Source organism: Falco punctatus, assembly GCF_963210335.1.
Source record: "Falco punctatus genome assembly, chromosome: 2".
In the NCBI taxonomy this organism is placed as follows: Eukaryota; Metazoa; Chordata; class Aves; order Falconiformes; family Falconidae; genus Falco; species Falco punctatus.
In genome coordinates this window covers 12,965,663-12,993,296 of record NC_137581.1, presented here as the reverse complement: position 1 = coordinate 12,993,296, position 27,634 = coordinate 12,965,663, and the positions used below count along the sequence as shown (strand labels likewise).

At 45.5% G+C, this 27,634-nt stretch overlaps 1 protein-coding gene across 3 annotated transcripts in view; it reads left to right on the top strand.

Annotated features, from left to right (window-relative positions):
- Positions 1-22,990, top strand: part of MAML2 (mastermind like transcriptional coactivator 2) — a 216,323-nt gene extending 193,333 nt beyond the window's left edge. Inside the window, exons 3-6 of one of the 3 annotated variants that reach the window (XM_080376975.1) lie at positions 9,726-9,929; positions 12,608-12,719; positions 18,197-19,015; positions 21,799-22,990. In XM_080376975.1, coding sequence (XP_080233101.1) covers positions 9,726-9,929; positions 12,608-12,719; positions 18,197-19,015; positions 21,799-21,887 — 1,224 coding nt within the window. In that variant the 3' untranslated portion in view covers positions 21,888-22,990. Of the gene's footprint in view, positions 1-9,725; positions 9,930-12,607; positions 12,720-18,196 lie in introns of all 3 variants that reach the window. The other 2 variants (XM_080376973.1, XM_080376974.1) reach the window with 2 other exon arrangements.
- Positions 22,991-27,634: the final 4,644 nt, after the last annotated feature.

Sequence of the window (27,634 nt, the reverse complement as noted above, 5' to 3'; positions counted from 1 at the left end):
CCCAGTGACGCTTGGCCCCCAGCCCCAAATGCTGATCTTAGTTAACATCAGTCATTGTCCCAGGTCAGGTAACTTGGAACACAGAGATCCAGTCCCATCACATGTCCCACCTGAGGCTTTAGTGAGTGCATGGTGATGCATGTCAGAGACATTCTTCACATGTTGCTTTTCAGTATTAGGCATTGTCTTGCAGAGTTTAGAGCTGTTGGTTTAGAAAGCGGATCCCAGAAGACTCTGGTTTAAGGATGCTCATGTTCTTGCTGTGTATTCTCAGCAGGAGGGCTTTGATCTTAATATGTGTCTCTGACAGTCATGTCACCCATGTTGTGCCTATTTGTATTCAAGTGTTTGGTCCCAGTGATGTGGTTTTTCTGTTGTTGTTGTTTTCTTTATGTTTAATTATTTTTTCTTTCTTCATTAAATATTTTGTTCAGGTTGCCTGCTCCCTCACACCCTCCTGCAGAAAAAAATGGCTTTTTATGGTCTTTGCTTTGGTTTATTGCTTAAGGAAAATTTTCACATTGTGTCATCATCCTTTTTTTTTTTTTTCGGTGTGTGTTTAAACTACAGACAAATAGCAGAGATGGTGAAGCCTATATGAGGAGGGATATGGAAGGTGCAAAGAAAACCTAGATAAATGCCAGTAGGATAATCTGAGGAAACTAGAAAATAGCCTGGAAATCAAGAGGATAAAAAAATTACAGTAATTTCCTATAGAATTTCACATTAGTATTTATGATCAAGAATAAAATGCACAGACTCTTTTATTCTACTTCCATCAGATCTGTTAGAACGTAATAGTTTTGCAAGTGCGGCAGCAGTGTTGACCTGATCTTACAGTGACAATACCAGGTGGGTTCGGGTCTGGAAGACGGCTGCATTCATGCAGCATCCTCCTGAGCTAAATGTCCCTCAGCATGGTTTATCTTTGTGACCAAATAGTGGCCTTTGCGAATATATATTCCACACTTAGCTAGTTCACTTGGCAGTGTTCCATGTGATCATAGCAGTGCAGGTCTCCACAAGCTCTGGGACCTCTGGACCACACTCCCCTGTATGGTGCCCAGGTATATATGCCCTTGGGTTAGTGGGACCGTCAGAGCTGCCTCAGGGGAGGAGACGTGAGAATAAGGTATGAGGATGACATGCCAAAAAAGACATGTTATATGTAAGCCTGTTATATGTAGGACTTCAGTGTCATTTTTAGCACTGCTTTGTGAACTGGACATTTGAATATAAGCATGCACATGTGAGAGTGCCACCTATTACTGAATTCACCCAGTGTTTCCTTTTACAACACCCTGATTTCGATTGCTTATAGTTTTTCTAAGTGGGCTGAAATTTTCCATGCTCTGTATCACCCTCAGGTTAGATAATTTTGGGGAAAGATAATAACCATACAACCATGAGACAAGAACACTGAGATGAATAAGTTATATATACACACAGATAATATGTGCCCACACTAAAGATACAGACAGATAATCGCAAATGTCTTATTCAATCAGTTTAGGAAGTTTTCACTGTCTAAGCTGCAAATTACCACTCCTTAGCGGAGGCACAGAGCCTGCAAGCATGCACATACCTTGTCCTGAAGTACCAGGCAAAACAGGTCCATTCACACCAGCTCTTGTTCTAGCTGAGGAGTGGCCGTTTCTTAAACCTCTCTAATTTGGTTTCCTGCAATTTTGTGATGATAAACTAAAGGGCTTGGCTTGTTGCAATGTGGATATTGCATATTACAGCCATTGCAAATGGTAATGCTGAAGTAGAACAACTCGTTATGTGTCTGATCTTGTCAAAAACCCGATAGGAGTCTTCATCAGTTTGAGCGCATGAGGCATTTAAAGCCAGAGCTCCATAGAGACCTCAGGATAGTTTTTGCCCAGGTATATTAGTGGAGGCTTTTTGCTGGTGTCTGTCTTAACCAGGTAAGTATCGTGTGCAGGAGGTGTAAGCTGAGGTCACTCCAAGCCAAGAGTGCCCCTGTGCCCCTGTGGCTGGATGGAGACCTGGGAGGAAATTCTAGTCCTGTTGAAGTCAGCTGGAGTTTTGCCATTAACTTTGATGGAGCCAACATTCCTGTTCTGATGCAGACATTTCACAATAACCTCCTCTGTTGAACTTTCAACACGTGCATGTTATTTTCATTACAAATAAACAAAATCTTTCTAAAATGGATACCTTCATATATACGTTATGCCAGAAGATCACATTAAAAGTTCATCACAGTGCACGTGGTAAAATGCTAATAATCCATCCTTGAAATCTCTGGGAAAATTTCTGACGCGAACAAATCCCCTTTAGGTCTTTTCGCCTGAATATCCAGCAATCAGATGTACAGCTGAGGGTTTATTATTTTTGCAGAATGCACATGCGTTCCGAATTTGCCGTGCTCAGAAACAGAGACAAGACGTTCATCTGTACGCTTGGCTTTAGGAAAAGACATCTCTGCGTGTCCGGACCCGGGCCCTGGTATAGCGCAGACAGGAAATCTGCCAGACTGCCTCGGCAGGAGGCTGCCTCCAACACGTGCAGCAAGGAACAAGAAATGTCTTAATGATTAATCACTGTCACCCTTTGTTCTCGTTAAAGACTTGATTGTCGGACAAGGCTGGTAATGAGGAACTGTTCCTGGGTCTGTTGCTATGTGATTGTGCAAGTGTTGAAGCTGAGCCTTGGACCCTGCAAGATGCAGCTCCCACTTTGCCCAAGTTTAAGGACCTGGGGTAGGCATGTTATGAGTGCCTACTAGTGGCTCTAGGGCTATGCAGCTTTCCAGCAAGGCTGGAAATAAATCTTTTAACAGCTGAAAATCAGTTCACAAGAATCTCAGGAGCGAGGAGCTTCCTTGTTGGTGCTGAAAAGGCAAAGTGCTATGAAAGGTTTCTATTGAGAACTGCACAAATAACAAACGGTCTATGTGGTTTCTCACCAACGTGGGGATTGGCTCCTCTGAAGTATCTGATCACCCATTTTCACCTAGGAGATTGTGCAGTGTCCTTTTTCGCTATTCTTCTGTATGAACTTTTGCAACACTGAGTAGCAGGAGAGTTGTCTATTTCTGAAAATAGTTCTGGGGTCCACCTATTTCAGCGTGTCCAAAAAACGGCCTTTTAAAAAGCTTGGCCTCCCTTGCTCTCCTAGTGAAAGCTGCAGCAGTTGGGTGTGCTGAAATACTTATTCCTCTGCATGCTGAGTATCTGCTGCATCACTTGATACCCAAATCTATCACTCCAATGGGTGACTCACACCCATGAGGCTGCAGAAATCAGGTGTGTGCTTCCTACTGTCATGGTCGTTTCCAGTTTTGTAGTATCTGAAGCGATTAATCCACGTTTCCTCTTCAAGCTCCATCACTCGGTTTGTTGGAGGAGTGACACAGCATTTGCTTCTTTTCGCTGGCTGGATGAAGGCACAAGTATTTCTGGCAGACAGCCTGGACTTGTGAAATTGCAAATGCTAGTGTCTGTGATTCCTTGTGTATGTGCCTTGGAAACATGGCTGGCCCTGAAATTTTTGTCCTGAGAGCTCAGATGTCCACAGGAGACAAACACAGAAGATGGTCCGATGTGGATGAACCAACTTCTTATAAGCACTCTACAAAATCACTGAAGGGAAATATTTTGCAGTCTTCAGCCAGCTGTATCTCTGGGTATCAGACACAGCAAAACCAGGTCCTGGGATCTTGCAATATTCAGGTTTTTCAAATGCTGTTTATACACATGAAAGCAATCTTGCTGGAATGCATAAAACTATTCTCTGGCAAGTTGTTAGGAGAAATTCAACCTGTAAGTGTCTTCTGCATGATTAACTTGAGAGGCTTTTAGGTCTCTGTACCCTTAGAAAGTGATCCACTTGGCAGATCAAGGGGTGCTCATGCTTATTCTTCCAGGCATCTTTCTCAAGTGTGACTAGAAGCATCTAAAATGAGGAATATAAGGGAATGTTCCTATGATCTAATCTGGGGCATCTAGAGCCCCGTCCCTCAGCACAGTGAAGGAAGAGCCCCAGCAAGCAATTTAGAGAGAATCTGATCTAAGTTTTTGGTCAGAGACCTAAACTTAGAGGAGACTCACTTTTATGCTGTATGTTCCAGATATGAAAAAAGGTTGGATGAGTTTAAAATGCTCAATGAAAATGCTGTTTTCTCCCACCGTTGTGCTGAACAAGCAATAAGGCAAGGAAGAATCGGGCTGTCTGTGTTTCTGCCCGGCCTGTGTTATTTCCAGCCCTGATACGTAGATCAGATCTTCAGCTGTTGCAGGTCAGCGTAACCTCAGGAACTACTTGGACCTCTCACAGTGTACACTGGCGCAGAAAGCATCCCTCTACGCTCCAGTCAAGAGTGGGAGTTATTTCTAAAAATAAGAAAACTCTTCAGCTCTTTCACTATAGCTAAAAGAGTTCATACTCAACAGGCACTCTGCCATGGTCCTGCTGCAGTTTTGTTCTCATCTGAGGCAAGGACACAAGCAGGCGGTGCATGAAGTTCAGATATCCATGGAAACCCCAGTGTTTAGCAGGAAGGGGGGATTCTTTTTGCATTAGATGTAGCAGAAAAGAGGTGGCTCAAAAGGAGGCTAGCAGGTGCTAAGACCAGCTCGATGAAGCATACTGTGATTGGCTTCCTAAAGTTGCACGAGTGAGATCGGTTCTTCTTGCTAAGCCTGGTACTCGCCTGGTGCTTGGCCCTGAGGGCTGCTGGGGAACCTCAGTTTCTGGCTGTGGAAAGGAGCATGACAGCTGAGGGGGTGGAGGTTCAGACCAGGGGGTCACAGCGGGTCTGGGCTTTGCCACCAGCCTTGCACCACCCTGAACAGTGTTGCAGGACTTCACTGAGCCATTTCTGGAGTTCTCTTTCTCCTCCTCCTCCTCCTCCAAGTGCCTGGTATCCAGGGCAGTTTGCAGCCGAAGCATAATGCCCTTGAGAAGTTCATAGTGTCAGGACAGCCACTGGTCCCTGAAGAAATCCACAGAGGTGCCTCAATCTCCACCATCCTCACTTTAAGTAGCCTGTGATGCCAATTAACACAACTGAATCAAACTGTTCATGAGTGGGAACATCATGCGTAAGTTTGGTCACCAAATGAACAGAACTTTGCAGAGCTCTTCCCCTGCAAGCAGCTTTTGGAAAAGCAGGCATCTGCCACTGAGCGGGCTTCCATGAATGGATCTGAAGCCTTTTCTTTCTTTTCCTTTAACTCTTTGTTTCTAAGGAGAGAAAAAGTCAGTGCTGTGACTCCCAACCTTGCACTGGGCACAGAATGAGCTGCCCCACAGAGGAACAGAAAGGCAGAAAAAATTCACCCCCTGCTTTTGAGGGTAAATCTGCAAGAAGCAGAAGCCCATGCTGTGACACAGATGCCAGCTCTCCCAGCTGGGAAGCAAACAACCTCTGAGGGCATTGTGGTTTAATAAAAAATTAACTATTGTTTCCCTTCTGTCCCACCAAAATAATTCATCAATTCAAGGCATTTCCAGGAGAAAGAGGCAAAAGGTTTGCCCATCCTTTTCCACCCAACTGTCCCTGAACCACTTCTGAACTAGGAATGCAGAAATGCAACTTGCAAAAGGCTTTCAAGGGCTCCTGACAAGCTTTGGAGAGAAAGGGAGAGAAGAGAAGAGGAGAAAGGGAGAAAGGGGTACTTCGTCCCAGATGCACAGGCCCCTGCCAGCTCTCTGCCTTACAGAAATCCCTCTCCAGCCACACACTGCTGTTACTGCTCAATACAAAAGCAGTGATAAGGAAAATCCCCTTCTCTCCCTGGTAAATGCAGCAATGTTTTGCATTTCTGTGGAGCTTTTCATCCACCTCTTTGAGGTCCATGAAGGAGCCTCTTCAGAGTGGCGTGGAAGGAGCCTGCCTGCTGTGGGGTCAGGGAGGGAGGGGCGGATGCCCAGCATTGCCCGCAGCTCCTTGCCGTGGGCTTAGCCTGGAGAGCAGCATTTGGTGTCAGAGATTTAAGCAGCAATGCAACCGGTCCTGGCATGGGAGAGAGCCTGCAGCAGTGAGCTGCACAAGCCCAGGAGATGCTGGGCAGGGGCTCGCTGGTGTGAGCTGCCAGAACTGGCAGGGCACAGGCAGGACAGACGCTTGACAAGCTTGTCCTGCAACGTGAGCAGAAGACCAAGGTGAGGCAACCTGCAGTACTCCTCAGTGAAAGCATGGGGAATGGCCCCAAAAGGGGCAGCAGAGGTGATATCCAGCCAGACCCAAACTCACTGGAAGGGTCTGAAGGAAAGGGGAAGGGGAAAAGGAAGGAAAGAGGAAAGGAAAAGGAAAAGGGAAAGAGAGGAAAAAAGAAAAGTCTATTTCAGAAAGTCTGTATCTGTGTTAGAAGTCAAAACCTCCCTTCATTTGTATGAACACAAGTCAGCTGCAGCAGCAATAGTGAAAGGCAAACTCAGTCTTAAATGTTTTGCTTTACTGCTAATTTGTGATGCTTATGAACAAAACCCCAGTTGTGCTGCCAGCTCTGAGGAGCTTTCACTGTCTCTGCCTCTCTTTCTGCTCTTTGTAGGTTTTATATCTCATTGTAACATCAGAGAATAGGGTGCAATGCACCTTCTTTGCACCTAGAGCATCACTGTGCTGGGGTTTCAGCACCAGCAGAGCAGGTGGGGGCTTGTGGTGCTTGGTAAACTCTCGCTCAGCCCTTGGCTGCTGCCCCGGCCCCAGCTGGCACTGGGCACGGCCCTGCAAGGGCTGCAGCTCATCTGCAGAGCTGGGGGCGTGTGGCATGCACAAGTGGTGTCAGCAAGTGGAGCGGGAGTTGGGGGCAACCCCAGAAGAACACCTATACCTGTCAAGGTGTGATGCTTCCAGCCCAACCCTGACACCCAGCCGGCTGCAGGGACATGCTCGCGGTCACGTCACCTTCTTGGAGGCAAAGTCAAGAGCAGGTTACTTTCCCCGTGCAAGGAAACAGCATGGTGTCACGGTGCAGGCAAGCACCAGCTGGAGGGTTGCTGGGCTGCCCCTGTAGCCTGCCTCCACCCCTCGCTGCCCCTCGCAAGGGGACATGCCTTTCCCACTCTGGGCTTTCTTCGGTCAGGGGTTGCTAAAGTTAAAATGCATAAACTGCAGGCATGGGAAGTGAGGAATGAAGTTCAGAAGGCCACCAGCAGTTTTAGATGTTCGGAGTCATAGTAAAGCTGCTGCGGTAAAGCCAGGCTTACATCAGGATGAAACAGTTCAATGGAAGCAGGGTAGCTCCAACCCAAACCTGCCATTCCTGGGCAGGGATGCGGGAAAGCACATATTGTCCAAGCGCAGGGGCAAAGCCCCACATCCCTTGGCAGTGGTGTAGCCCTTCTGTCTTCTGCTCTGCAGTGGTGCAAGCGTGGGGCGAGAGCAAGGTTCGATAGCAGTGGTTCGTGAAGGGTCAAACTGCTGCTCAGCTAATCCTCTGATTTATTAGGCAACTGTTCTTCCTTCTGCCATCGCATCACTGATGATGGAAGATCAGCAGGCAGAAGAAGTAGCACATCGTAGATTCATAGGCTTACATGGACATTTCGTGAACAGCAGAGAAAGGACCAAATGCAAAAAAAACCCCAAACTGGCTCCAAGTTGGTGATTTATACTCTTTTCTCAGGGCCTGTTTGCCAAGCAGCTGGTGTTTTGTGTCAATTGCTTTTACAGAAGAGCTTTCTTTGATAGGTACCGTGAATGGACCCTACACAGTTTATCTTACAACAAAATCCCTCCCCACAGCTTATACGGGCTGGCAGGGGATAAGGGAGAGAAAAAGTTGGGCTTTGTTGTGTTTTTATTTACGCAGAACTATGAAAGCACATTTGGGGGAGCCTGCATTATCTGTGCAAAAACATAACAGATGAATTCTATTAATGGATGTAACATGTGGCTGGGTTCAAGCTAGAGTTGTCATTTGAATATAGAAGTCAAAGCCAATTTATTGGAACATATTTTTCTTTTCAAAATATTTTAAGAAAGACAAAAAAGTTTGCGCAACAACTTGGCAAGAAGGTCTGTTGAGAGGAGGTATTTTCTATCTTGCAGCTAACATAAGGGCTGAAAAATGTGGCAGTGCCGAGCAATCCTGGATTCCTTCTGGAACTGAAAGAAAGTGTGCGGGATATAATTGTGTAAGAGCTCAATAAATTTTGAAGGGTGGGTTTGTAACACTGCCTTGGGGGCTGCAGGTGGCTCCAGAAGAAAGTCACGGGTTTTATTTCAGTAACAGTCATCAAATACTGTAGCTAGCTAGCTATGCACTCGTGTGGTCCCATCTAAAAGCCATGGAATTATTTTAAAATAGAAATACCCATAACAATCACTATGTTTCTTCCATGCCAGATGGTAGAAAGATAAGTTGGATTAGTCTAGTGTGTGTGCAAAAGCTAAGGCACAGAAATGAGCTTTCCTGGTGAATGCAAGGCGATAAGCATCAGTGCTCCGTGGTCTTCAGGGTATGGTAGGCTACGCCAGGCCAGTCCTTGTTGTGCTGTTGGTCTGTCTGAATTTCCCTGGATGCCACGGGAGGCAATGGCCATGGAGCAGAGCTTTACCTACATAGTAGGTCAGAACCTGGCATTGCACCTCAGTATTGAGAGAACTGCTGCGTAACAGGGAGTGTCAGAGTCCAGCTGTGGATTCTTGTGTTGTGGGGTAAAAATGCTGCTGCGTATTAGGTTACACAGAATTAAGTGGTTTAGTTCCTATGGTGAATTGCAACAAAGTCAAGTCAGAGAACTGATGTTTCTCACAACTGTTGTGACCTCTCCAATGTATCCTATTTTCTTTGTAGCTGGGCGGCTGAGGAATACCTGACTGTCAAGTGATCCACCGTAGGCTGAGTATTTTTGCGTGTGGACTGAGAAAGCTGTTTCCTACATTTGGTCAAACACTGGTGGAGCAAGTAGACAGGAAACATATTGCTGCCAAGGGAAACCATGGCTAAAGGAAGACAAGCAGCGTATTGTCATCCCATGTTCGTTCTCATGCTGTATGTGCATGGTTTGAGTCCCCACGTGCCTTCCCCTGGCCTTCTGAGAAGGCTTGTTGCCATCAGCTTCCTCATGAAGCTGCACACAGGGAAGAGGAAGCGGATCTAGATCCGTCACAGAGACCAGGGAGACCCTAAAGCGCTCTTCAAAGTGCTGTCCAGTTACATCTTTGGTTTACCATTTGATAAACTCTAAGCCTGTTTAATCCTGCCACTAATGGGAGTCAATTAGCAATCTCACAGAGGTTGCTCTTGTCAGGGAGGTGACGGGACGAATGGAGTCAGCAGCATTCACCCCATTGCAAAGTAACGACTTACCACCTCTGTATTTTCTGAGAATAGATGCCACTTCTAGCAATGAGTCTGTAACTTCTCACTGCTGCTCACCAGATGGTAGGAACCAGCAGATGCCGAGTTTGTTCCCTTGTGGTCAAACAAACTGCCATATGGCCCAATGCAAGTTTCCTGAAAGATCCCCAGGACAGCTCCATTACTTCTGTTAACATTTCCCAAGCTCCTGGTACAACATCGAGGTTTTCCACTGGAACCACCTGGCACATTTTCAGAGTCTTCTATGAGTGATGAAGTTACTCAATCCCCTTCGTACTTTGTCAAACCCTTTGTATCGGTCACTTGTCCTGAGAGCCTGTGGGCTGTGTCCTGTACTTGAGCTAATTGCATAAAAAGGATTATTTCCTTTTCTTGATGCTTGTTATTTTTTTCATCCTTCACAAGCCATTTCTTCTGTTTCAGGATCAACACTCTGTGGTAGGCCAGGGAGCTGGCCCCACTCCAAGCTCCAGTTCTTGCTCAAATCCAAACACTGGAAGTGGTTACATGAACTCATCCCAGCAATCAATGTTGAATCAGCAACTGATGGAAAAGAAACAGGCTCTGCAACGGCAAATGATGGAGCAAAAACAACTCCTTCTACAGCAGCAGATGTTGGCAGAAGCCGTAAGTTTTCCAATTCCTTATTTTACATGGAAAAGATTATCATAGAAACAATAGAAAAGAAAGCTAAGACAGGAGAAAGCAAGCCCTCAAAACTTGGAGGTCATTTTGGCAATGCCTAGAGCTTCTAGAGTGTGCTTCGTATTTTTCAGCACTTTGCTAAGCCCTTTCAAAACCTTCTTCAGTTTATGTGAAATAACTCAAGTATCTAAGCTACTGTGGTTTTGTTATGAGAATAATCTAAGTGCATGCTTAATTTGAGGCAAATGAATATTGCCAGTGGTTTTCTTTGCAAAATAAGCCAAGGTGCACTGCTATGCTACTTCACCACAGAAGAAAGTTGACTTCCAGGCTCTGCAACCTAGGCAGCATGGTAAAAATTGCCTGTGTGTAAACAAGGATCGGGTACGTTGATTTTAGTGTTCAACACAAGTTTGTGTGCTTGGCTGGGATCATACAAGCCCTCCTTTCTCTTTTTTTCTGCTCACATTTTCAGCTATTTGAAGCCAGTTCTTCTCTCTCCCATGGTATCTGAGAGACCAGCTGGGAGTTTCTGGTCGTTTTATGAGGTGTGGGGGATATTTGTTGTTGGCAGTGATAAGTGCTAGAAACCGTTAGTTCCCCTAAACTGGCATTGCCATTGATACTGCATGAACTGAGTCAGCTGAAGGTGCTTCATGTCCCATCACCCATGGCCAGTGCAATGCCGGGGGGACTCCCAGCTGCCCAGAGCAGTAACACATGCTCTCTGCATCCTCATATTTACTGTTCCTTGGTAGTTTTGCTTGCCAGAGCACAGAGAAGAGAGAAGTCCTAGAAGAGGAGCTGAGCTTGGCATGTCCTTGAGGCTGGCAGAAGGCAATGCAGGTGCTCTGCGGCAGCTAGGGAAGGGCTGCGAGGAGGATGCTGGGGAAGGATGGAAGTGACACCGCCACCTGCTTTGCTTCCCCCAGGCTGCAAGGACAGCAGACCCCAAGCCTGTGGCATATTTACCTCAACCTGCATCTCTCAGCCTACAGGGCAGACCCATTCATGCTGGCCTGACATTTCAAATCCAAAATTTTCTTTTCTCTATAAAGATGTAGACTCAGAAATGCGGAGACATATAGTGAATGACATTCAGTAATTAAAAAACAACACAGAAGTGGAAAAACATTCATGGTTTTGTGGGGATGTTTTCAAAACAGAAATGATTCACTTTTTTATAGAGAATATCTTTTTGTTTACAAACTTATTTCCATTCCAAAAACACAAGTAGAAAGCTTGAGTTTGAAATTAAGGTTTTCATTTGTCCTATAAGGGAAATATTTGTTGACTTTTTAATTTATGCAGAAGAAAACTGAAGCTTCAAGTCAGCTCTACAAGCTGCAGTTTTCTGTCAGAATTTTTAACAGAATGCAAAGTTAATTGCTCAAATAGCTCCTTAAAAATAAATAAAGTAGAAATCAAAATCACTCTATGGAATGTGTTTTTTTTTTTTTTATCAGCTCACCTTTGCTTTTGTGTCATGTGCACAGAAATACACACAAAACCTGCCTACAGTTTTTACATGTATTGCAGGGATTTCCTGGGAGATAACTTGTCTTTCTTCATCACAAGGGTTCAGGTCAAGTGGTATGTTAAAATGAGCCTTATAAATCTTAATCAGACCCCTCACTCGCAGAGTGCATTATGGAAATGCCTAAATACCGCAAGAAAGGCTCTTATCCCAGTGTTTTAAGGTGCTCCTGGCAGAAGAAAAAACAGATTTTTCATGAGAAGGTCCATTTGCATGCTCTTTCCAGGCAGAAGATCCCCAAATTACTCTGATGGACTTCCATCGCCAGCCAAGAGTGATTCTTTCACACTGATGAGCCAGTTTGCCATTCTAGCAGCCAACCCAGCACAAAACCCAGGCTTACAGCAGAGAAGGGGTGATTCACAGGGCATGAAAACCAGCCAGCCCAGCACTGTTCTTGCTAAACCTTGGCCATGAGTCCTGCTGGTATCCTTGGTGAAGAGGCACATGGGGGTGGACAAAGCAAGAGTTTTTCTGATTTTTGTGGAAGCTACTCTGGTGTAGGAGGAAGGAGAGAGTGAGGGGTGGATATGCCTACGGATGGAGGTGATGAGCTGAAATCCTCTGCCATCTGTGCACACCGAGAGGGCTGCATGAGCGAAATGGGCTGATGACCATCGATGCAGCCAAGGGGCAGGTGTCAGCCTTGCAGGTCTGGACCTTGTTGCTCCCCAGCTGATCCTGGCTGGCTGTGTGTTTGTGTTAGACCTGGGTGTTTGCTCTGTCTCTGTGCCTTCTTTGAAAGCAAACCCAGCTGCACAGACAGGGAGGGAGCCATGAGGAACCATCAGGACCCTCTGTCTGATGATAAGCATGGTGAACAAGATGGTGTGGACATCACAAGACACTTTGTTCTGCAGTGGCCGATGTTCTCAGAGGCTAAGAAATTCTCAGTGGGTTTAAGGAAAGTTAGGCTAGACTCAAACACAATACAATCAGCATAAAGGTTTCCATACAGCGGGTGATGGCACAGGTTTACAGATGCTCTTCTATGAACCAGGCAGGGTGAAAGGAAGGAACACTTCAGTTTTGTACATACAGAGAAAGAAAGAGGTGGACAATACACAGAGCCAGGAAAGCATGAAGAAAAGCAAATGAATATATTTCTATTCCAATCCTCTAGGAGAAAATAACTCCACAGGATCAGCTGAACAGACACTTGACACGACCACCACCAGATTACAAAGACCAAAGAAGGAACATGGTCAACATGCAACAGGCAAACCAATATTCTGGTAAGTACCCATGGGCTAAATGAAACTGTTTCCTTCCTTCCAGCTGGAAGACCATCCAGAAAAGCCATCCATGCACTGATGACCAGGGCCTAATTTTTTGGGTATCCACTTATATCACCACAGAGGCAGTGGGTGGTGGGTGCTGCTGTCCTGTGCTATTTACCTTACTGTCACGCACCACTGAGAAGTGCTGATGTATGATCTGGAGAACCAGCTGGAGGTTCACCCAGACTGACGCTGCATCCCTCAGGCATGGGGAAGGAGCGACTGGTACCCCTCCCATTAGTACTTCCTGGGGCAGATGTGCACCCAAATCCTTGATATAGAGGTGTCCTCTTGACTATGCAACCTCACTGCATCCAGATGCTTCTCTCATGTACATGGTACATCTTGCTTCAGAGACTGAGATGAGAACCATCCCTCCCTTGGAATGACAGCGTGAGGACCCTCATACTGTTTTTTAAGTACCTCACATGACACCATCATGGGCAACCAGAGCTACCATCTGAACTTTTGATCTGTTTAATATGCCACAGCCATGGCCTCAGCGCTGCTTCATAAGCAGCATTTCAACAGATCAGTCAAACAGTAGGGTAAAAGCCCCTGCTTTCTGCCAGAACTGCCCAGGGCAGAAAATGCCCAACTCTTCTGGACTGGTCCTTTGTTTCATGTCTTGTGCCCTCACCTCCTTGGAGAGTATTTTTGGGAGCATGGGACTGCCTGTTTGGCTTTTCACACTGTTCACCTTGCTGGTTAGCTGAAGGCTGCCCTGAGAGCAAAGTCAGAGTAAGGAAAAGATGCTGAGGAGAGAGAGGAGGTGGGGGGAAATGCAGCAGATGAGATCAAAGAATGTTCTTTATACTGTAAAGCGCCTGTGCATTTAAGTATAAAAAGAATCCTTTGTCTTCTAGTATATCTTTGTACACAACACAATGAGGAAAAAGAGATGGTTTGGTTTGGTTTTCCATAGCTGTTGTCTTTGCAGATTCAGGCAGGGATCTGAGTCCTTCCTTCCTACCTACCTGTCCTTTGTTGCAAAACTTTTTCAGCTTCTGTTATGATTTTAATGAGTTCCCAAGTACAGCTTGCTCACATGCTACCCCTTTGCCCAGCCTGCTGGCCATGGCATCAACAGCCCAGCTACATGTGGAAGGGCCAGGCTGGCCTGCTCAGGCAATGTTCCTGCACTCCTTTGCTTTGTTTACAAGTTCTAGCAGCAATAAGTTTGCTGCAGTCCGGAAGCTGCTGCTTTCTAACGGGGCTGACTGTTTATCATTTTCAGTCCACTTGCACAAGCATTGCTGATGCCAGCATAATAACCCAGGGTGAGGGCAATGCCACAGGGCAGAAAGCCCTGCTTGCTGGCTTGGTACCTCCTGCGCTCATAAAACAAATGCTTTGGCAACCCTGGCAGTTTGCTGGGGAATCCTGTGATTTGGTGTGGTGTTTAGAGGCTCATTCCTGGAATCAAATGATTAACTGAGATTCTTGGCTTTTACTTAAAAACAATCCATTTCTAGCCCGAGAGGGAAAATGGAAATGACTGCAGCCACATCTGTGAAAGGCTCCAAAATAAGTAGATCTCCATTGTTATGTGGCTCTTCTTGTTCTTAATCTGATGGACTCTTTGCCAGTCTCATGATATTTGGAGGCCCGTCGCCTAGTTTGAAACATGTGGGATTGGCAGCGCTTGTCCATTCAAATCTCAAGTCCCCACTGAGTGAGCCCAGGGAGTACAGCAGCTTTTCAGGCAAGCCTGGGAGAAAGGGCTGTGCTGGGAGCACGCAGAAAGGCTACCAGATGGAGTGATTGGGAAACTCTTGTATAAGGGAGTAACAGCAGGGAATCTGTTCCCTTTTTCTGGGAATAGCTTTGCTCAGGTTAGGCAAGAAGAGACAAAAAGTTAAATAAAATAACATAGGGGCTTGGAGATACTTGGTTAAGCATTTTATTCCTCTACACTTTTCCCCATGGTGCCATGTCATGGCAAGAAACACGAAGACAAGAGCAGGTGAACTGGGCAGTGTAGGCGTTTCTCCAAACTGTCGTAGCCTGGGGTGCCCAGCTGCTGTACACAGCACTGCCAGGGAAGACATTTCTTCCCATCTGGAAGAAATCAGAATGGAAAATATTTGCTTTAAAAATAAAAGGATAAAAATAGCAATACAAAGAAAGAGGAAACTTCATCTTTTGCACAACAAGTATAACCCATGTCCCAACCACTCGTGCTCTTTAAAGAGCATGGCATTTGCAGAAGCAGTGCTGGCAGGATCACCCCAGGAGGGGCTTTATCCCAGTGGCAAGTGAAGTGGCTTCACAAACTTATAGTTCAGCTAAAGGGAGAGAACCAGCTCTCCCCAGATGGCTGTTCCAGGTCTTTTGAAATGCCATCAATTTCTGTGCCGTTCCTCCTCTTTTGTACTGCTATAAGGGAGCAAAGAATCAGGGCCCTCATCTCTATCCCTGCTGCAAAAAGATGTTACAGCATTTCCAAAAAGCAGTGAGCAACATAGAACCCGCTAGCAAAGCCAAAGATGGGGCTAATCGTGAGGCTGCCTGCTGAGCTCTGATTGCGAGAATCTGATTGTCCCTGTGGCGGTAAAAACAGGTGGACTTCTCATCGCATCTCCTGTCCCAGGGACTGCCTAGCTCAGGGACTGAAATTACGTTAGGACAATGTAATTGTTAGGACAATTAGATCCTCTGTAGTCAAGGGTCTCCTGCTTAGAGCCACTTTGCGGAAAAACCTGCCTTCCGAGATAAGGTGAGCCTTTTAATTTAGTTATCTATGTTTATATTGATTTGGAACAAGGAGCTGTGGTTGTGGAGTCATGCTCAGTGTTAATAATGATTTGGGAAGAGATTATTTTTAAGTACATAAGGAAAAAAGGAATCCTTTGCATCCATTACTAAATGGAAATAGCATGTGTATAAAAATAATGCAGAAAAGGCAGAAATATATGACAGTTTTTTCTTTGGTTCCAGTCTGGGGGAACAGAACATCATTATGTTGCAATTTCAGCAGGAACAGTATATTAAGCAGCTGTTCCTAAACATAGACTTTTAAAATATGTATGCACATGATTTGTCTTCAAGAGTTTTAAAAGAGCTGGCTGAGAGGTTCTCCAAATTCTTAATGTCACTTTTTATTTAGTCTTGAAACTCCAAGGAAGACTGCTAATGCCATGACAAAACCTAAAAGAGTAAGTAGGTAATTGCAGCCCTAGTGACCTAATGCTGAACTCAGCAAAAATACTGCAGAGCTGATACACCCCAAATAATAAAGAATTTTGGAAAGGAATATAATTAATATCAAGCAACGTGGGCTGATGTAAAAGAATCTTTTCAAACTAGCGTGGTATTTTTTTCAATGAAACCACAACTTTGATTGATTGATAGAGGTAATAGTTGTTCAGGTAATGTCCTTTAAAGCATCTGACTTCGTGCTGGATATTTGGGTTAAAAAACTAGAGTGATACAAAATTAACATAGCACATAAGGAAATGGTTGATAGGTCTCTGGATATCACTGTAAACAGGCTGTGTGATTGTATTCAAAAGGGCAAACACAATCTGAGATGATGCTGAACAGGGAAAAAAAGACCTTACTTTACATCCATGTTGGAGATGTACTAGAGCTATTACTGTGACCCGCTGCGATGTACAGCCTTGAAATCAAATGCTGAAAACTGTCAAGTTGTGAAAAGAGCTCAGAAGGACCAAAGGACTGGAAAACATGCCACACACTGAGACTGATGTATTTGGAGAATGCTGCAGGCGTGATCACAGTCCTGAAGCACCTGTGCAGTAAGAAGGAACTGATGATGGACCAACTAACAAAATTAATCACACAAACTAATATATAATAAGATTTGATGACAAAGTCAAAGTTAGTCAAGTTCAGTCTGGTTTTGTTGTGTGTACGAAGGATCAAACAAAAGCAGCGTCCCATGTCCAACAATTGCTGTAGTTGCTACCTATGAAATAGCAAAGCTCCAGGGCTATATGTTCCTCCGTTCCTCCTCTGGGAGAGGCTCAGGGAATTCCTGAAATGTGGTGGTACCTTGGTAGCAAGCCCATTCAACAGCTTTTCTCACACTTTGGCAGCCATCCAAAGTGGTACGATAATTTATGTTGTACTCTGCCATGTGGCAAAGATTTCCTTGGCTGACCCACATGTCGTGTGAAGAAACAAATTTCCTTTGCCTTAAACCTGGTTTGTCCCAGCTGCAGTTCTTGTAGGGCCTGTACTGGAAGCAACAGTAGTGAATTAAGCTGTGGAGCAGCCGATTGTGTGCAGAGGTGGGGATTCTCTACGGTGCCATTTACACTAGCTGTGCTTAGAAAACATTTGGTTTTTTCAACTGATCTCTCAGGGATTAATTCAGAGCCATGCACTGCACCAGCAATCAGCCTACATTGCATCAATGACTTACTGTGGCCTCAAAATAGGGACTACGTAGCCGCAAATCAGCCACAGAAGTTTGGAGGCTGAAGAGAAGATAAACCTCTCTTCTTGTGATTCATTGGCGGATGTCAGGTACAGGAAAATCCTCCGCTGGGCAGAATTAGCCATGACGGTAGATCCACGCCAAATCATAACTTCTAGATTTTTGATGCACAACAGGTGATGCTCGTGTGCAGCAAATGCCTGCACATCAGGTATCATGTGTGGCTCCCTCACGGGCAACTCAGGTTCTGCAGGGGCAAATGGCTATAGCCCAGCTGGGAATAGAGCTTAGAAGGGGCACATGGGTGGCACTCGCCAGGCACAGCGCTAAGGTGTGTTCTCGTGCCTGCTCAGCCACCGTGTGGGAAGACAAGTAGGTCACAGACTGGGCTGAGCTGCTCTCCCAGCTCCTGGCTGGCAGAGAGGCTCCTACTGCTGCAGATGTGTGAGACATCTTGGCTCCTGCTATCATGTGGGGCAGGCATTTCCAGAAGTGATACCACTGCTGTAGGTGTCTAAGAAAGGTGGAAAAGGGGCCTGGTGATGGTGCCAAGGGGCCTGGTGATGGTGCCAACCACTCCACGTTGTATCTAGAGGGAGCCAGGATGAGCCGTGCCTTGTGAGGAAGAAAAGTTCTTCATCTCCTCTGCCTCTGCTCACTGACGCTTTGTCCTGTCTGAGGTGTCTAGTGCTTTTGTAAACAAAGGCAGAAACATTTTCTCTCCTGCCCAGTGGTTCTGTCTGTCTTTCCTGGTTCCAGTATTTCTCTTACAATGAGCACTGGTTTTGGCTTATCTGATATCCTCTGAAGGGATGGAAATACCACCAATAGCTTCATATAGGCCAAACCAAGCTTCGGACCATAGGCATTTTTAAGGCCTTAAGTAAGTTCATCTCTTATGAGCAAAGTATCTTCTTCAAGAAATTCTGCTGCTAGAAAACTGGATTTTTAACCCGTTGGTGTTTGAATGGCACCATGCATTGATGCACTTACGATTGTTTTAATACTTTTGCTTTCTCCTTTCCAGGTGGTTCACCTGCTGTGAGTATGAGCTCCAACAACATGTCCCTATCTAACCCAATTTCAACTCATAGCATCATGCCCCAGAGCTCCAGCCTCATGTCTACCCCTGCCGGGACCCGAATGCCTTCTGTTCCTGCTGCTCGGAGTATGAGCTGCTACGGGAACCTTCCTTGCAACCAACCAAGCGCATACAACGTGACTTCAGCAATGAACCAAATGCAGCCACACAGAAACCAAAATCAAGTCCTGCCCAGTCAGAATAACCCCATGATGTCTCGACAGCAAACCATGACGCAGGGAAACAACATAGCAGCTTTTGGAACAGGGTCGGTGGTCAACTCGCAGCCAGTAAGGCCAAGCTTGAACCATGGAGCCACAGGTATCCCCACGCAAAGGCCGACCAACGTGATGATCACGGCTACTTCCACTGCCCAGAACTGGGCCCCACAGGAAGCTGCAGTGAAGCAGCAGGATGTACTGAAACCCACAGGGGTCCGTTTCCCCACCGGCACTCCGTATCCTAACCAGTCTTTGCAACGCAATGTAGGCAACCAGCATTTTCCTCAGCGTGCATTGGCACCTCCTAATCAGTTAACATCTGGAGTCCAGATGAGGCCTCCTCTAAACCAAATGCACCAGACTCTAAATGGACAATCTGCTGGCTCACTACGAGGTCTCAGCATAAGACCTAACCAGCTGAGAGGACAGACTGTGCCTACCTTGAATCAGCCAGGAGCAAGTATGACACCTCCGTCATCTCTGCCATCAACCAGTTTTACATCTACCAACCAAAACTCTCGGGCTTACCAAGGGAGTGACCATGGTAATGACCTAGCATTTGACTTTCTGAACCAGCAAGGTGACAGTATAGGACCTGCGCTCAACAGTGACTCAGACTTTATAGATTCTTTACTGAAAACAGAACCTGGTAATGATGACTGGATGAAAGACATCAACCTTGATGAAATTTTGGGGAACCACTCGTAAGTGACAGTACCAAGGGTGAAGCAGATGAAGAGGCAGTAAGGACATTAGTTTTCTCTTTAGATGCCAACAACCTGCTTTATTAATTTACACTCCATAACTGGGCTGTCCTTTAAAATACCACGCAGGGCGACTGCCCTGTTTGAAGAGTTGCTCTAGGAAAAAAACTGAAGTCTCCCCTGATGAAACAATAATGCAGGTGATATTCATGCCTGCCACAAAGGAGTGAGAATGCATGAAGGGTCTGTTCCCCACACCGGTGCCCAGCATTGCAAACCTGTCAGTTCTTCTCATGGGGGCTGCATCGAAAATTGTGTTTAGCTTCTCATATATGCAAGCACCAGACAGTGGTATGGGTGGTGGAACATCATTTCTCTGAGTGCAACTAAGAGCCCGAGTGGTCCAGAGCTCTTCAGTCATTGTGTTCGCAGCCCTTAACTTCCTTGGGACTGCTCAGCACTGACAGCATCAGGCCCTGTGTAAATCTCATTGCATTACGAAAACTGTTTACTTCTATACAGTGCAAACTCACATTTGCCTTCCCAATGATTTTTGCTTTAAATCCTCTGTGTTTTGTAGCACACAAAAGAGTAAGTGGTCTTGTCCAAGAGAAGAAGGAAACACATCATCCAGTGCACTATTCAGTGCACTCTAGCATTCTCTTTCTCCCTTTCATCAGTGCTTGCAGCGAATATCAGAGGACGCTACTGTCCTGCCAGCAGCACAATCGATTTTGGGCATTGAGGGAAACATGAGAAGAACTACACCAAAGCTCAGGATCCTCACTTTGCCACCTTGCCCTGTCCCAGGGACTCCAGTGACTTAATGGACAACTTCAGTGAGAAGGGTGCTCACGATCTGACCCTCACTGACTACTCACTGACTCACAGTCCAGCTTAGAGGAGGGCAAATGCATGAAGTGGATCAGCTAAACCACTGTCTTCATTTTCATCTTAACCCATGGCGAGTGTCAGGTAGTTCAGCCGGGTCCTCTTCTATCAAACAGCCTGGTCCTCTTCTGTCTGGGTTTACCCCAGCAGAAATGCCAGCATCTCTGTCTGGGGAAGAGGCTACCATTTTGATTGCACAGCATTTTGGCTCCATTCTGCTTTCCCTTGGCCACATGGGGAGAGTTGAAAGAGGTCTAGTGATGGCCAAGGTCCCCACAGCCTCCATCAGGCAGAGTATGAGAGACGCTGCCCCTGAAGCTAGCATGCACGTAAGTCATAACCACCCAGGTTACTCACAGCAGGAGGCTCCACTCAGCCACATCTGTGCTTGTAAAACGAAACAGGTTTGGGGAATATTTCTGGGTGCTAGACTCAACCATCTGTTCTGGGTTTAGGGATGGCCCAGCAACCACTGCCCAGAGCAACTTCTGTGTATCACTAGGCAGTTAACCTGGGGCAAGGACCATTCCTATAGACAGCCTGCAGCCACCTTGCTTTGGAGGATAACAGAGCAGAGCAGTAAGGATACAGGTTGTTCCACACCGCTTAACCTGGGTGCCAGGGAGTAGTCTCCACTGTTAAATTTTCTCCTATAGACTTGGTCAGTAAGCACATCAGAAGGAGGAGCTATGTCACTATCAAGCAGCTCCACAGTGAGTTAGACAGGAGGATTCATACATGGGAACAGATCTTGCAATTCAAATGAAAATGCTGTTCTTTAAAATGATGTGGTCTGACGTGTTTCTCAGCCTCCTCTGAATTAGCTAAAACTAGATGTGGCGAAGGAATACAATGCCTACATTCACATGCCTCAGCGCCAAAAGGCATTGCTCTGCCCCGTGCAAGTGCTTTATTCATCCTTGTTAGTGGCAGTGGGATGAATAGGCTACTTGACAATAGCCTCTGCACTTACCTGACCTATTTCTCAAGAGAGGTTTTAATAAGGCTTTTCCAGTCATTTCACCCTGTCATTTCATGTGGGCACAATTTTTCATGATGTTTCGAGAAGCACCATCACACAAACGAGCATCAGCACCTCCAGGAAAGGTGTAACGTGGGCATTTAGCTAGATATGCCAGTTGAGATAGGCTGGTCCGTGATGCTGTTCGTTCCCAGATACATTTTTCATAAGAGGGATGAGAAAGCCTGCTGAAGAGTCCTTTCTGCTGCCCCAGCTAGTCATCATGACACATCCCTGCACTGTGTAACGTGGTGGCTCAGCTGCCCAGAAAGCTCCCTCTTCTCCCCAGTTTTGGCTGGGGTGCATGTGGTCCCTTTGAATTGCCAGTACAATTTTTTCCATCTTTCAAGAGTTTTTCAGCCCAGATCACTGGCTCCCCACCTAAGTCTGCACAGATACAGATGCAGTCTGACAAAGGAGTCCCGTATAAATTGTGCAAAAGTAGACTGAAATAGTAGCTACGTGAGTTTAAAGTGAAGGGAAGATCAGCTCATCTGTCACACACACAGGAACACGCGCCATCCGTGAGCAGGTCAGCCATGACTGCCGATGCTCTCTGGTGGAAACAGATGACTGTGATGCCACTAAGGCCAAGGCTGAGTTAGTATCATCACAAGCAATGGGCACTGAAGTCTGCTAACTTCAACTACCCTCACATGCCATTGAAAAAGCCACCACTGGTTCCTTTATTAAAACCAGGTTGTTTTCCAGATCCACAAATGATGCAAAAAAAATATTGCTTAGCTGAGGAGCTGGTCCCAAGACTTCAGGATATCATGCGGCGGTGGATTCAATGCTGAGCTTTGTCCCGTTGGCCTCAGCCTGGCGTGGAGAAGACACTGGGCTGTGAGTGCCATCCCTGGGATCAAAATTTCACCCTGTCTTAAGTAAAATCAACAAAGGTAGAGGCCATTTGCAGTCCTGTAAATATATGCCTGATGCATTTGAAATGTGAGCTTGTGAAAGACTCTTGCAACCAAAACTTGAATCCAATATCATTTCTTTGGAACACGTGTATTTGAACAGAGCTAGTGTCTTTTCTTTCTTTCTTCGCAATGGCTAAGTGCACTACCCTTATAGTCTATTTTTCATCATTGACCGGGCACTCTTCGCAGTATTGGGTTGTAAATATAAAGAATTATTTGTTTTGTAAACTTTTGTAAAAAAACAAAACAAAACAAAAAGTAATAATATTTTGGTAGGAATAATAAAAATCATATTATTTGGGTTATATTTATACATATGTGAAATAAATATACTATCGAAAAGTTGTATTTTATACAAAAAGTCAACGGTTACCTTTTGCATTCTATACACAAATTTTTGTATGATATGATTGTTTATTTTTATCTGCAGACTTCAACTTTGGATTTTGGGGGAGGGCAGAACGGGGTCGTGGTTAAATAGCTGGGTATGACCCCAAGCTCACTGAAACCAATGGAGTCTTTCCATTGCCTTCACAGGGCTTTGATTCAAGCCTTTAAATCACCTTCAGATATGTTTCACATCTGAAGCTCTCTGGAAACCTCAACATGAAAACATTCCAGGTTTCAAATTATTTCCCTGAAAAAGGCTTTTATTATAATTATAATTATTATTATTATTGTTATTATTATTGCAACTTTTGGGAGGCAGGTGGGACCTATGTAACTGTCATGTCCTTGTTGCATGTATGTCTGCTTTATATTTTCCCCATATTATAAACCAGTGTTTCTCTATACAGACTGAAAGGAAAACTTGCTGTACAGAAATGTTTGTGTTTATGCATTTTTACATGTGGCTGTATATACCTCTTAGTACTATGCAGTGACACTTATTTGACTCCATTTATTTTTCACCTAAACATGAATAGTATGTTTTTCAGTAGCTATCAAAACTCTGCCAAGTAAACCAATCAAAATTATCCCAAGTGTCTCTTTTCTTAATATGAATTTTATAGTGAATGTGTGTTTAGTCAACTGCTCGTTCGTCTGAGTAAATTCAAATTACAGTGATATTTTAGGAGAGGTGAGAAAAAATGCATCTGGCAACTTCTGGGAGCTCAGTCTGCCTCTGCAAGAGAGCTGCGATGTTCTCCTACTGACTGGAGACATGGTTTCGCTACTAGCAAGGGTTAACAAGTAACACATGGTATTTTAGCTCCTGGTTAATGGATTGCTGTAGTCTTGCAGCACAGTAATTTGCTCTGGGACCCTGCTAAAGTTAAAGCAGAGAGCTGGGTGCCCCAAGAACTAGGTACCTTGAGAGGGCTGACCAGGTTCCCAAGCCCATGCCCTGCCCTGGACCATGCCCTGGAGATACCTGCCTCTCTCTCACCAGTAGCAGACACTCCGAGTGAGATGCCTGAAATCAGACCACAGGCTTCTCCTTCCCTCCCTGCCTGTCTCACATTATGCCTCATTTTAGCCTAAAGAAATTCCAGCATGTACCAGATCACGCTGGGTTGCAGATTGTTTCATACAAGTATTCATCCCCGCCAGGCTGGTTTTAGCAGGCCAGCCCTAAGGAAGAGATGCCCTGTTCCTCAAGAGGCTTTCCTCCTTAGCCGGCTCCATCTCCAAGTGAGTGGCTCATCCCGCCCCATGAACTTAGTGGCAAGGTGTGGCAGAGGGGACACTTGGAGGGACAAATAGCACAGCACTGCCCGTGCGTGAAGGCTACGCTGCGCTATTCTGAGATGCAGCAAACGCAAAAGGGCTCCCTGCACCTTAACTGCTTCACTGCTGTTGGTGATGCTCAGGGACCACCATGAAGCTCATCCACCCCTTCAATGCCCCTCTGCTCACTGTCCCCCACGGGGTAAGGAGGGAGACACCTTCCTTGGCTGCCCCCCACGACCCCAGCTCTGCTGCCTGCTGCCCTCCCATTTTTTTGCTAGTGCTGCTCAATCCCTCCGTTATATCTGACTCCCACCCACAAATGGCTCCTGTGTCCCTCCCTGGCATCCAGGGGCTGCACAGGGGAGGGATGCTGGCACGTGCCCTGTGCCCCACCACCCCAGCTGTGCCCATGCTCCCCATCCCAACTGGAGATGCTGAATTGAGGAGGTGCCTCGAAAGTATGTGGCTTTCTCCTCGCTTCAGCATCTCCATCACAGGTGGCAGACAGCGCTCCCCTCACACTTGAGGGTGGAAAATAGGGCACGGTCCCACTCAGCAGAGTACATCTGAAATAAGTCAAGAAACTCATGGCCTAAAGGTGTCCCTTTGTCCTGGCTGTAAAAGCAGAAGACAGGGCAGGTGGGATGGTGACACCTCCGCCAGGGCTGCTACCCCGCTGAGAAGCTGTGTCTCTGTCAGTGAGCTGAAAAGCATCCAGGGACCCTTCCCAGGCCCTGGAGCATGGCTGGCTGTGCCACCAGGCTGTGAAGGTCTCTGGTAGCTCTTGGGTGCAATGACTGCTGCCCCAAACAGGTGCCACCACCAAGAGCCATTCCCACTTTGGATGCAGGCTAAAAGGGGTAAGAGGGTATAAAAACATGGACACAAGTCACCCTGCACCACGTGGCCTCCGTGCCAGAATATGTCCCCAGACGTGTCTCCTGTGCCCTGGGAGATGTAGCCAGTGAGACCACGTGGAGGGGGTGAGCCACACAAATATTTTCCCTGCCCAGCCAGATGCAGCACGGTGGGAACTGCAGCAGACCCGGGCGAGGGCTGACCTTTCCCACTGCATCCAAACCATTCGGTGGGAAGCACTAAGAGCTCCGACAGGCAGCACAGCCGAGAGCGCTGCTCCGTCCCGCGACAGCGCTGGGGCTCGGCAGCCGCAGGAGCCAGGGACAACACAGACAGAATCCTGCCTCAGTAAAAGCTTAGATCATGGTAAAAGCTTACATCACCCTAATTTTTAAATTAGGCATTCTGGCTCATGCAGACCACTTGGACAAAGCCCCTTTAATAGGGTTCCAAATCGTATCCTGAGTATCTATTTAAATAAAATATAAAATCGATTTCATGTTTTACTTCTGGTTCACAAAATTGTTACAAACTAGCTCAGCCACAAGTTACTGCCTTACTGGAGGACTCACAGGATGAAATCCCAATCCATATGCTGCAAAACAGGTCAGGCAAGCTGATAAAAGCAGCCTGTTTGGGATTTTAAAATCTAGGTTTAAGGGGAAAAAAAAAAAAAGAAACCCAACCCCAAACTATCATTTGCCAATCTTGCATTTTCATTATAAAGAATTCTTATAAAAGACTTAAATGATTTTTTGTTTGTAATGATTCAGTCTCTTCCGTGCTGAAGAGCAAGCACCCAGCAAGCGACTGCAGCTGCTGGTGACCATGTGTTGATGGTTGTGTAGCTGCTGCCTGGGTATCAGGATTAGATGAGCTGCTCGGACGTCCTCAGGACGTGCAATGGCAGAGCCAGTCTGCACCTCCCGGCGCAGCACGGTGCCACTGGCTGCACTGGCGTGTGCCTGGGTCGCAGCTCACTCCCCCAGACATATCGTGCATTCCTGTGCACGGCTTGGGGCAGCAAACATCCTCTATCCACGTTTTCTGGAGGGCTGCCTCTGCCATGTTTTCACTCCGGCTGACTGGTCTGCCTTGTTCTACAGGACACTGTTGCTCTGTTGCATCCTTCGTGCTCAGGAACAGCAGGAAAATCTTGTGGTGCTGTTAAGCGTTTGGGTGAAATGTTGAGTATAGGTGCATCCATGCAGCTTATGTTCAAATTAACAGATTTAGTGGCAAAATCTGTCCCTTAATATTTATTTGACATGAAAGGAAATGTTCCTGGTCATTGTGAAGGTCAATGAACATCGTGTAAAGGCAGAGTTTGCCCGTGACACCATTATGTTGGAGTGACATGGTGAAAATAAGACCAGGGAATGTATTAAAATTGCCTTTTGTGCTGACCTGGTCTCTAACTACAACAGGGAAGTTCAACTCTAGAGGGCTCAAAATTAAAAAAAAATTACATTAGTGCCTGAAGAACACTAGCTCCAGGGTACCAGCTGACTGAGAAATAATAATTTATTAGAAATTATTGTGTTATTATTTGAGGATCGGATTTGGAAAGCTCCTTCTTGTTGAAGTAGCCCATAGGGTTAGTTCCATAAACTGATCTCATGAATGACTAGGCGTACATGCCAGTCAGGTCAATATATGAGTATAATTCATATCTGAATGTCATTTCCATCAGTAAAAGACATCTTTCTCTAGGAAAGGTGTATCTGGTGACTCAGCAAGTTGGCCGCATCTCTTCGAATTTATTTTAGAAATAATTTGATAAATCTTCCAAAAGTGTAGTTTTTAAAAAGAGAAATGTGTCAGAATGCATGTACCGTATTGAGTCATCAAATATACCAGTGTCTTTAAGGTAAATACTGAGGAGTGTCTACAAAAATATGCATTGGCCAAAATAACCCTTTGTGAGTCTGCACAACAGCTTTACCAATGATGGCTTATTCCTTTTTTTTTTGAGTTCCTTCATCTCCTAAGGATCGTGGGTTTTTTCCGTGTTACTTGACCTTCAGCAAGACCTCTAGCTGGCATAATGTTATTCATAGTAACTCTATGAGTAACTAAACTCTATACCAAATTAAAACTGGTGTGAAGGAACGTGTTGTACTCTCTCCTGTGGTTTCCTTAGCGTGAAGGTTACCTTTGGACTGTTGGATAACCAGGCTCACAGGGTGTCTACAGTAGAGGCAGGAACTCCGTGTGTGTTCCCAAAAGGTTGATCAAAGCTGCAGGGCTACATGGTATCCCCATTCACATATGAGCAGCACGTTAACTGCATTAGTACGGCTAAAATCAGGATTTCATGCGTAACACTCCCTCAAAGCCAACCTTTCCCTTCATTTAAGAAACAAATCCACTAATCAAAGGAGTTTCCCCATATTTACGTTGCATGTTTATATTATAATGTGCCACAATGATCTTGATTAATTGTGTGAATCTTACTATAGTAAAGCCATCACATGCTAATCTTATTCATGAACTTTCCCTTCCACCCCAAAGACTTATTATAGTGTGCTTTACAATATAATCTGTTAGCTTCTTACATACAAATACCAACAGACCATCTGTTTATACTGGGGAGTTTGAAAGCTTCTCACAGAAAATGTCTGGAGTGTTTTAGGGGGTTACAAAGAGAAGCTTTCAAAGCACTGACAAGATAGTGCCTTTTAAAGAAGTAAATCATTAAAAAATCGTAAAAAATCTTGAAGAACATTTAATTACTTTCTCAGCATTTAATATAGTCTTTTTGCAAGCCACTCAAGTGCCCAAAACAGCACAAAATCCCAGAAATATTCTTTTGCTACATCTTTGGTTTTAAGCCTCAGTAGTGGCCTATTTTGTTTTTCTTTCGTTTTTCTTTTTTAAATAAATAAATTAATAAATAGTTACTGTCTTTTTTATACACTTTGCTGTGCCTCCAAAGCCTCCTGCTATTAGATCAGGTTTAGCTTTAAGCAAACGAGAGCATGTAAAAAATCTCCCAATGGCCACCAGCACCACCCCAGAGTGTAGCTGTGCATTTGGATGGCAGATTAGCTCTGGAAATGCTACTTTGGATGGAACTATCTAAGTTT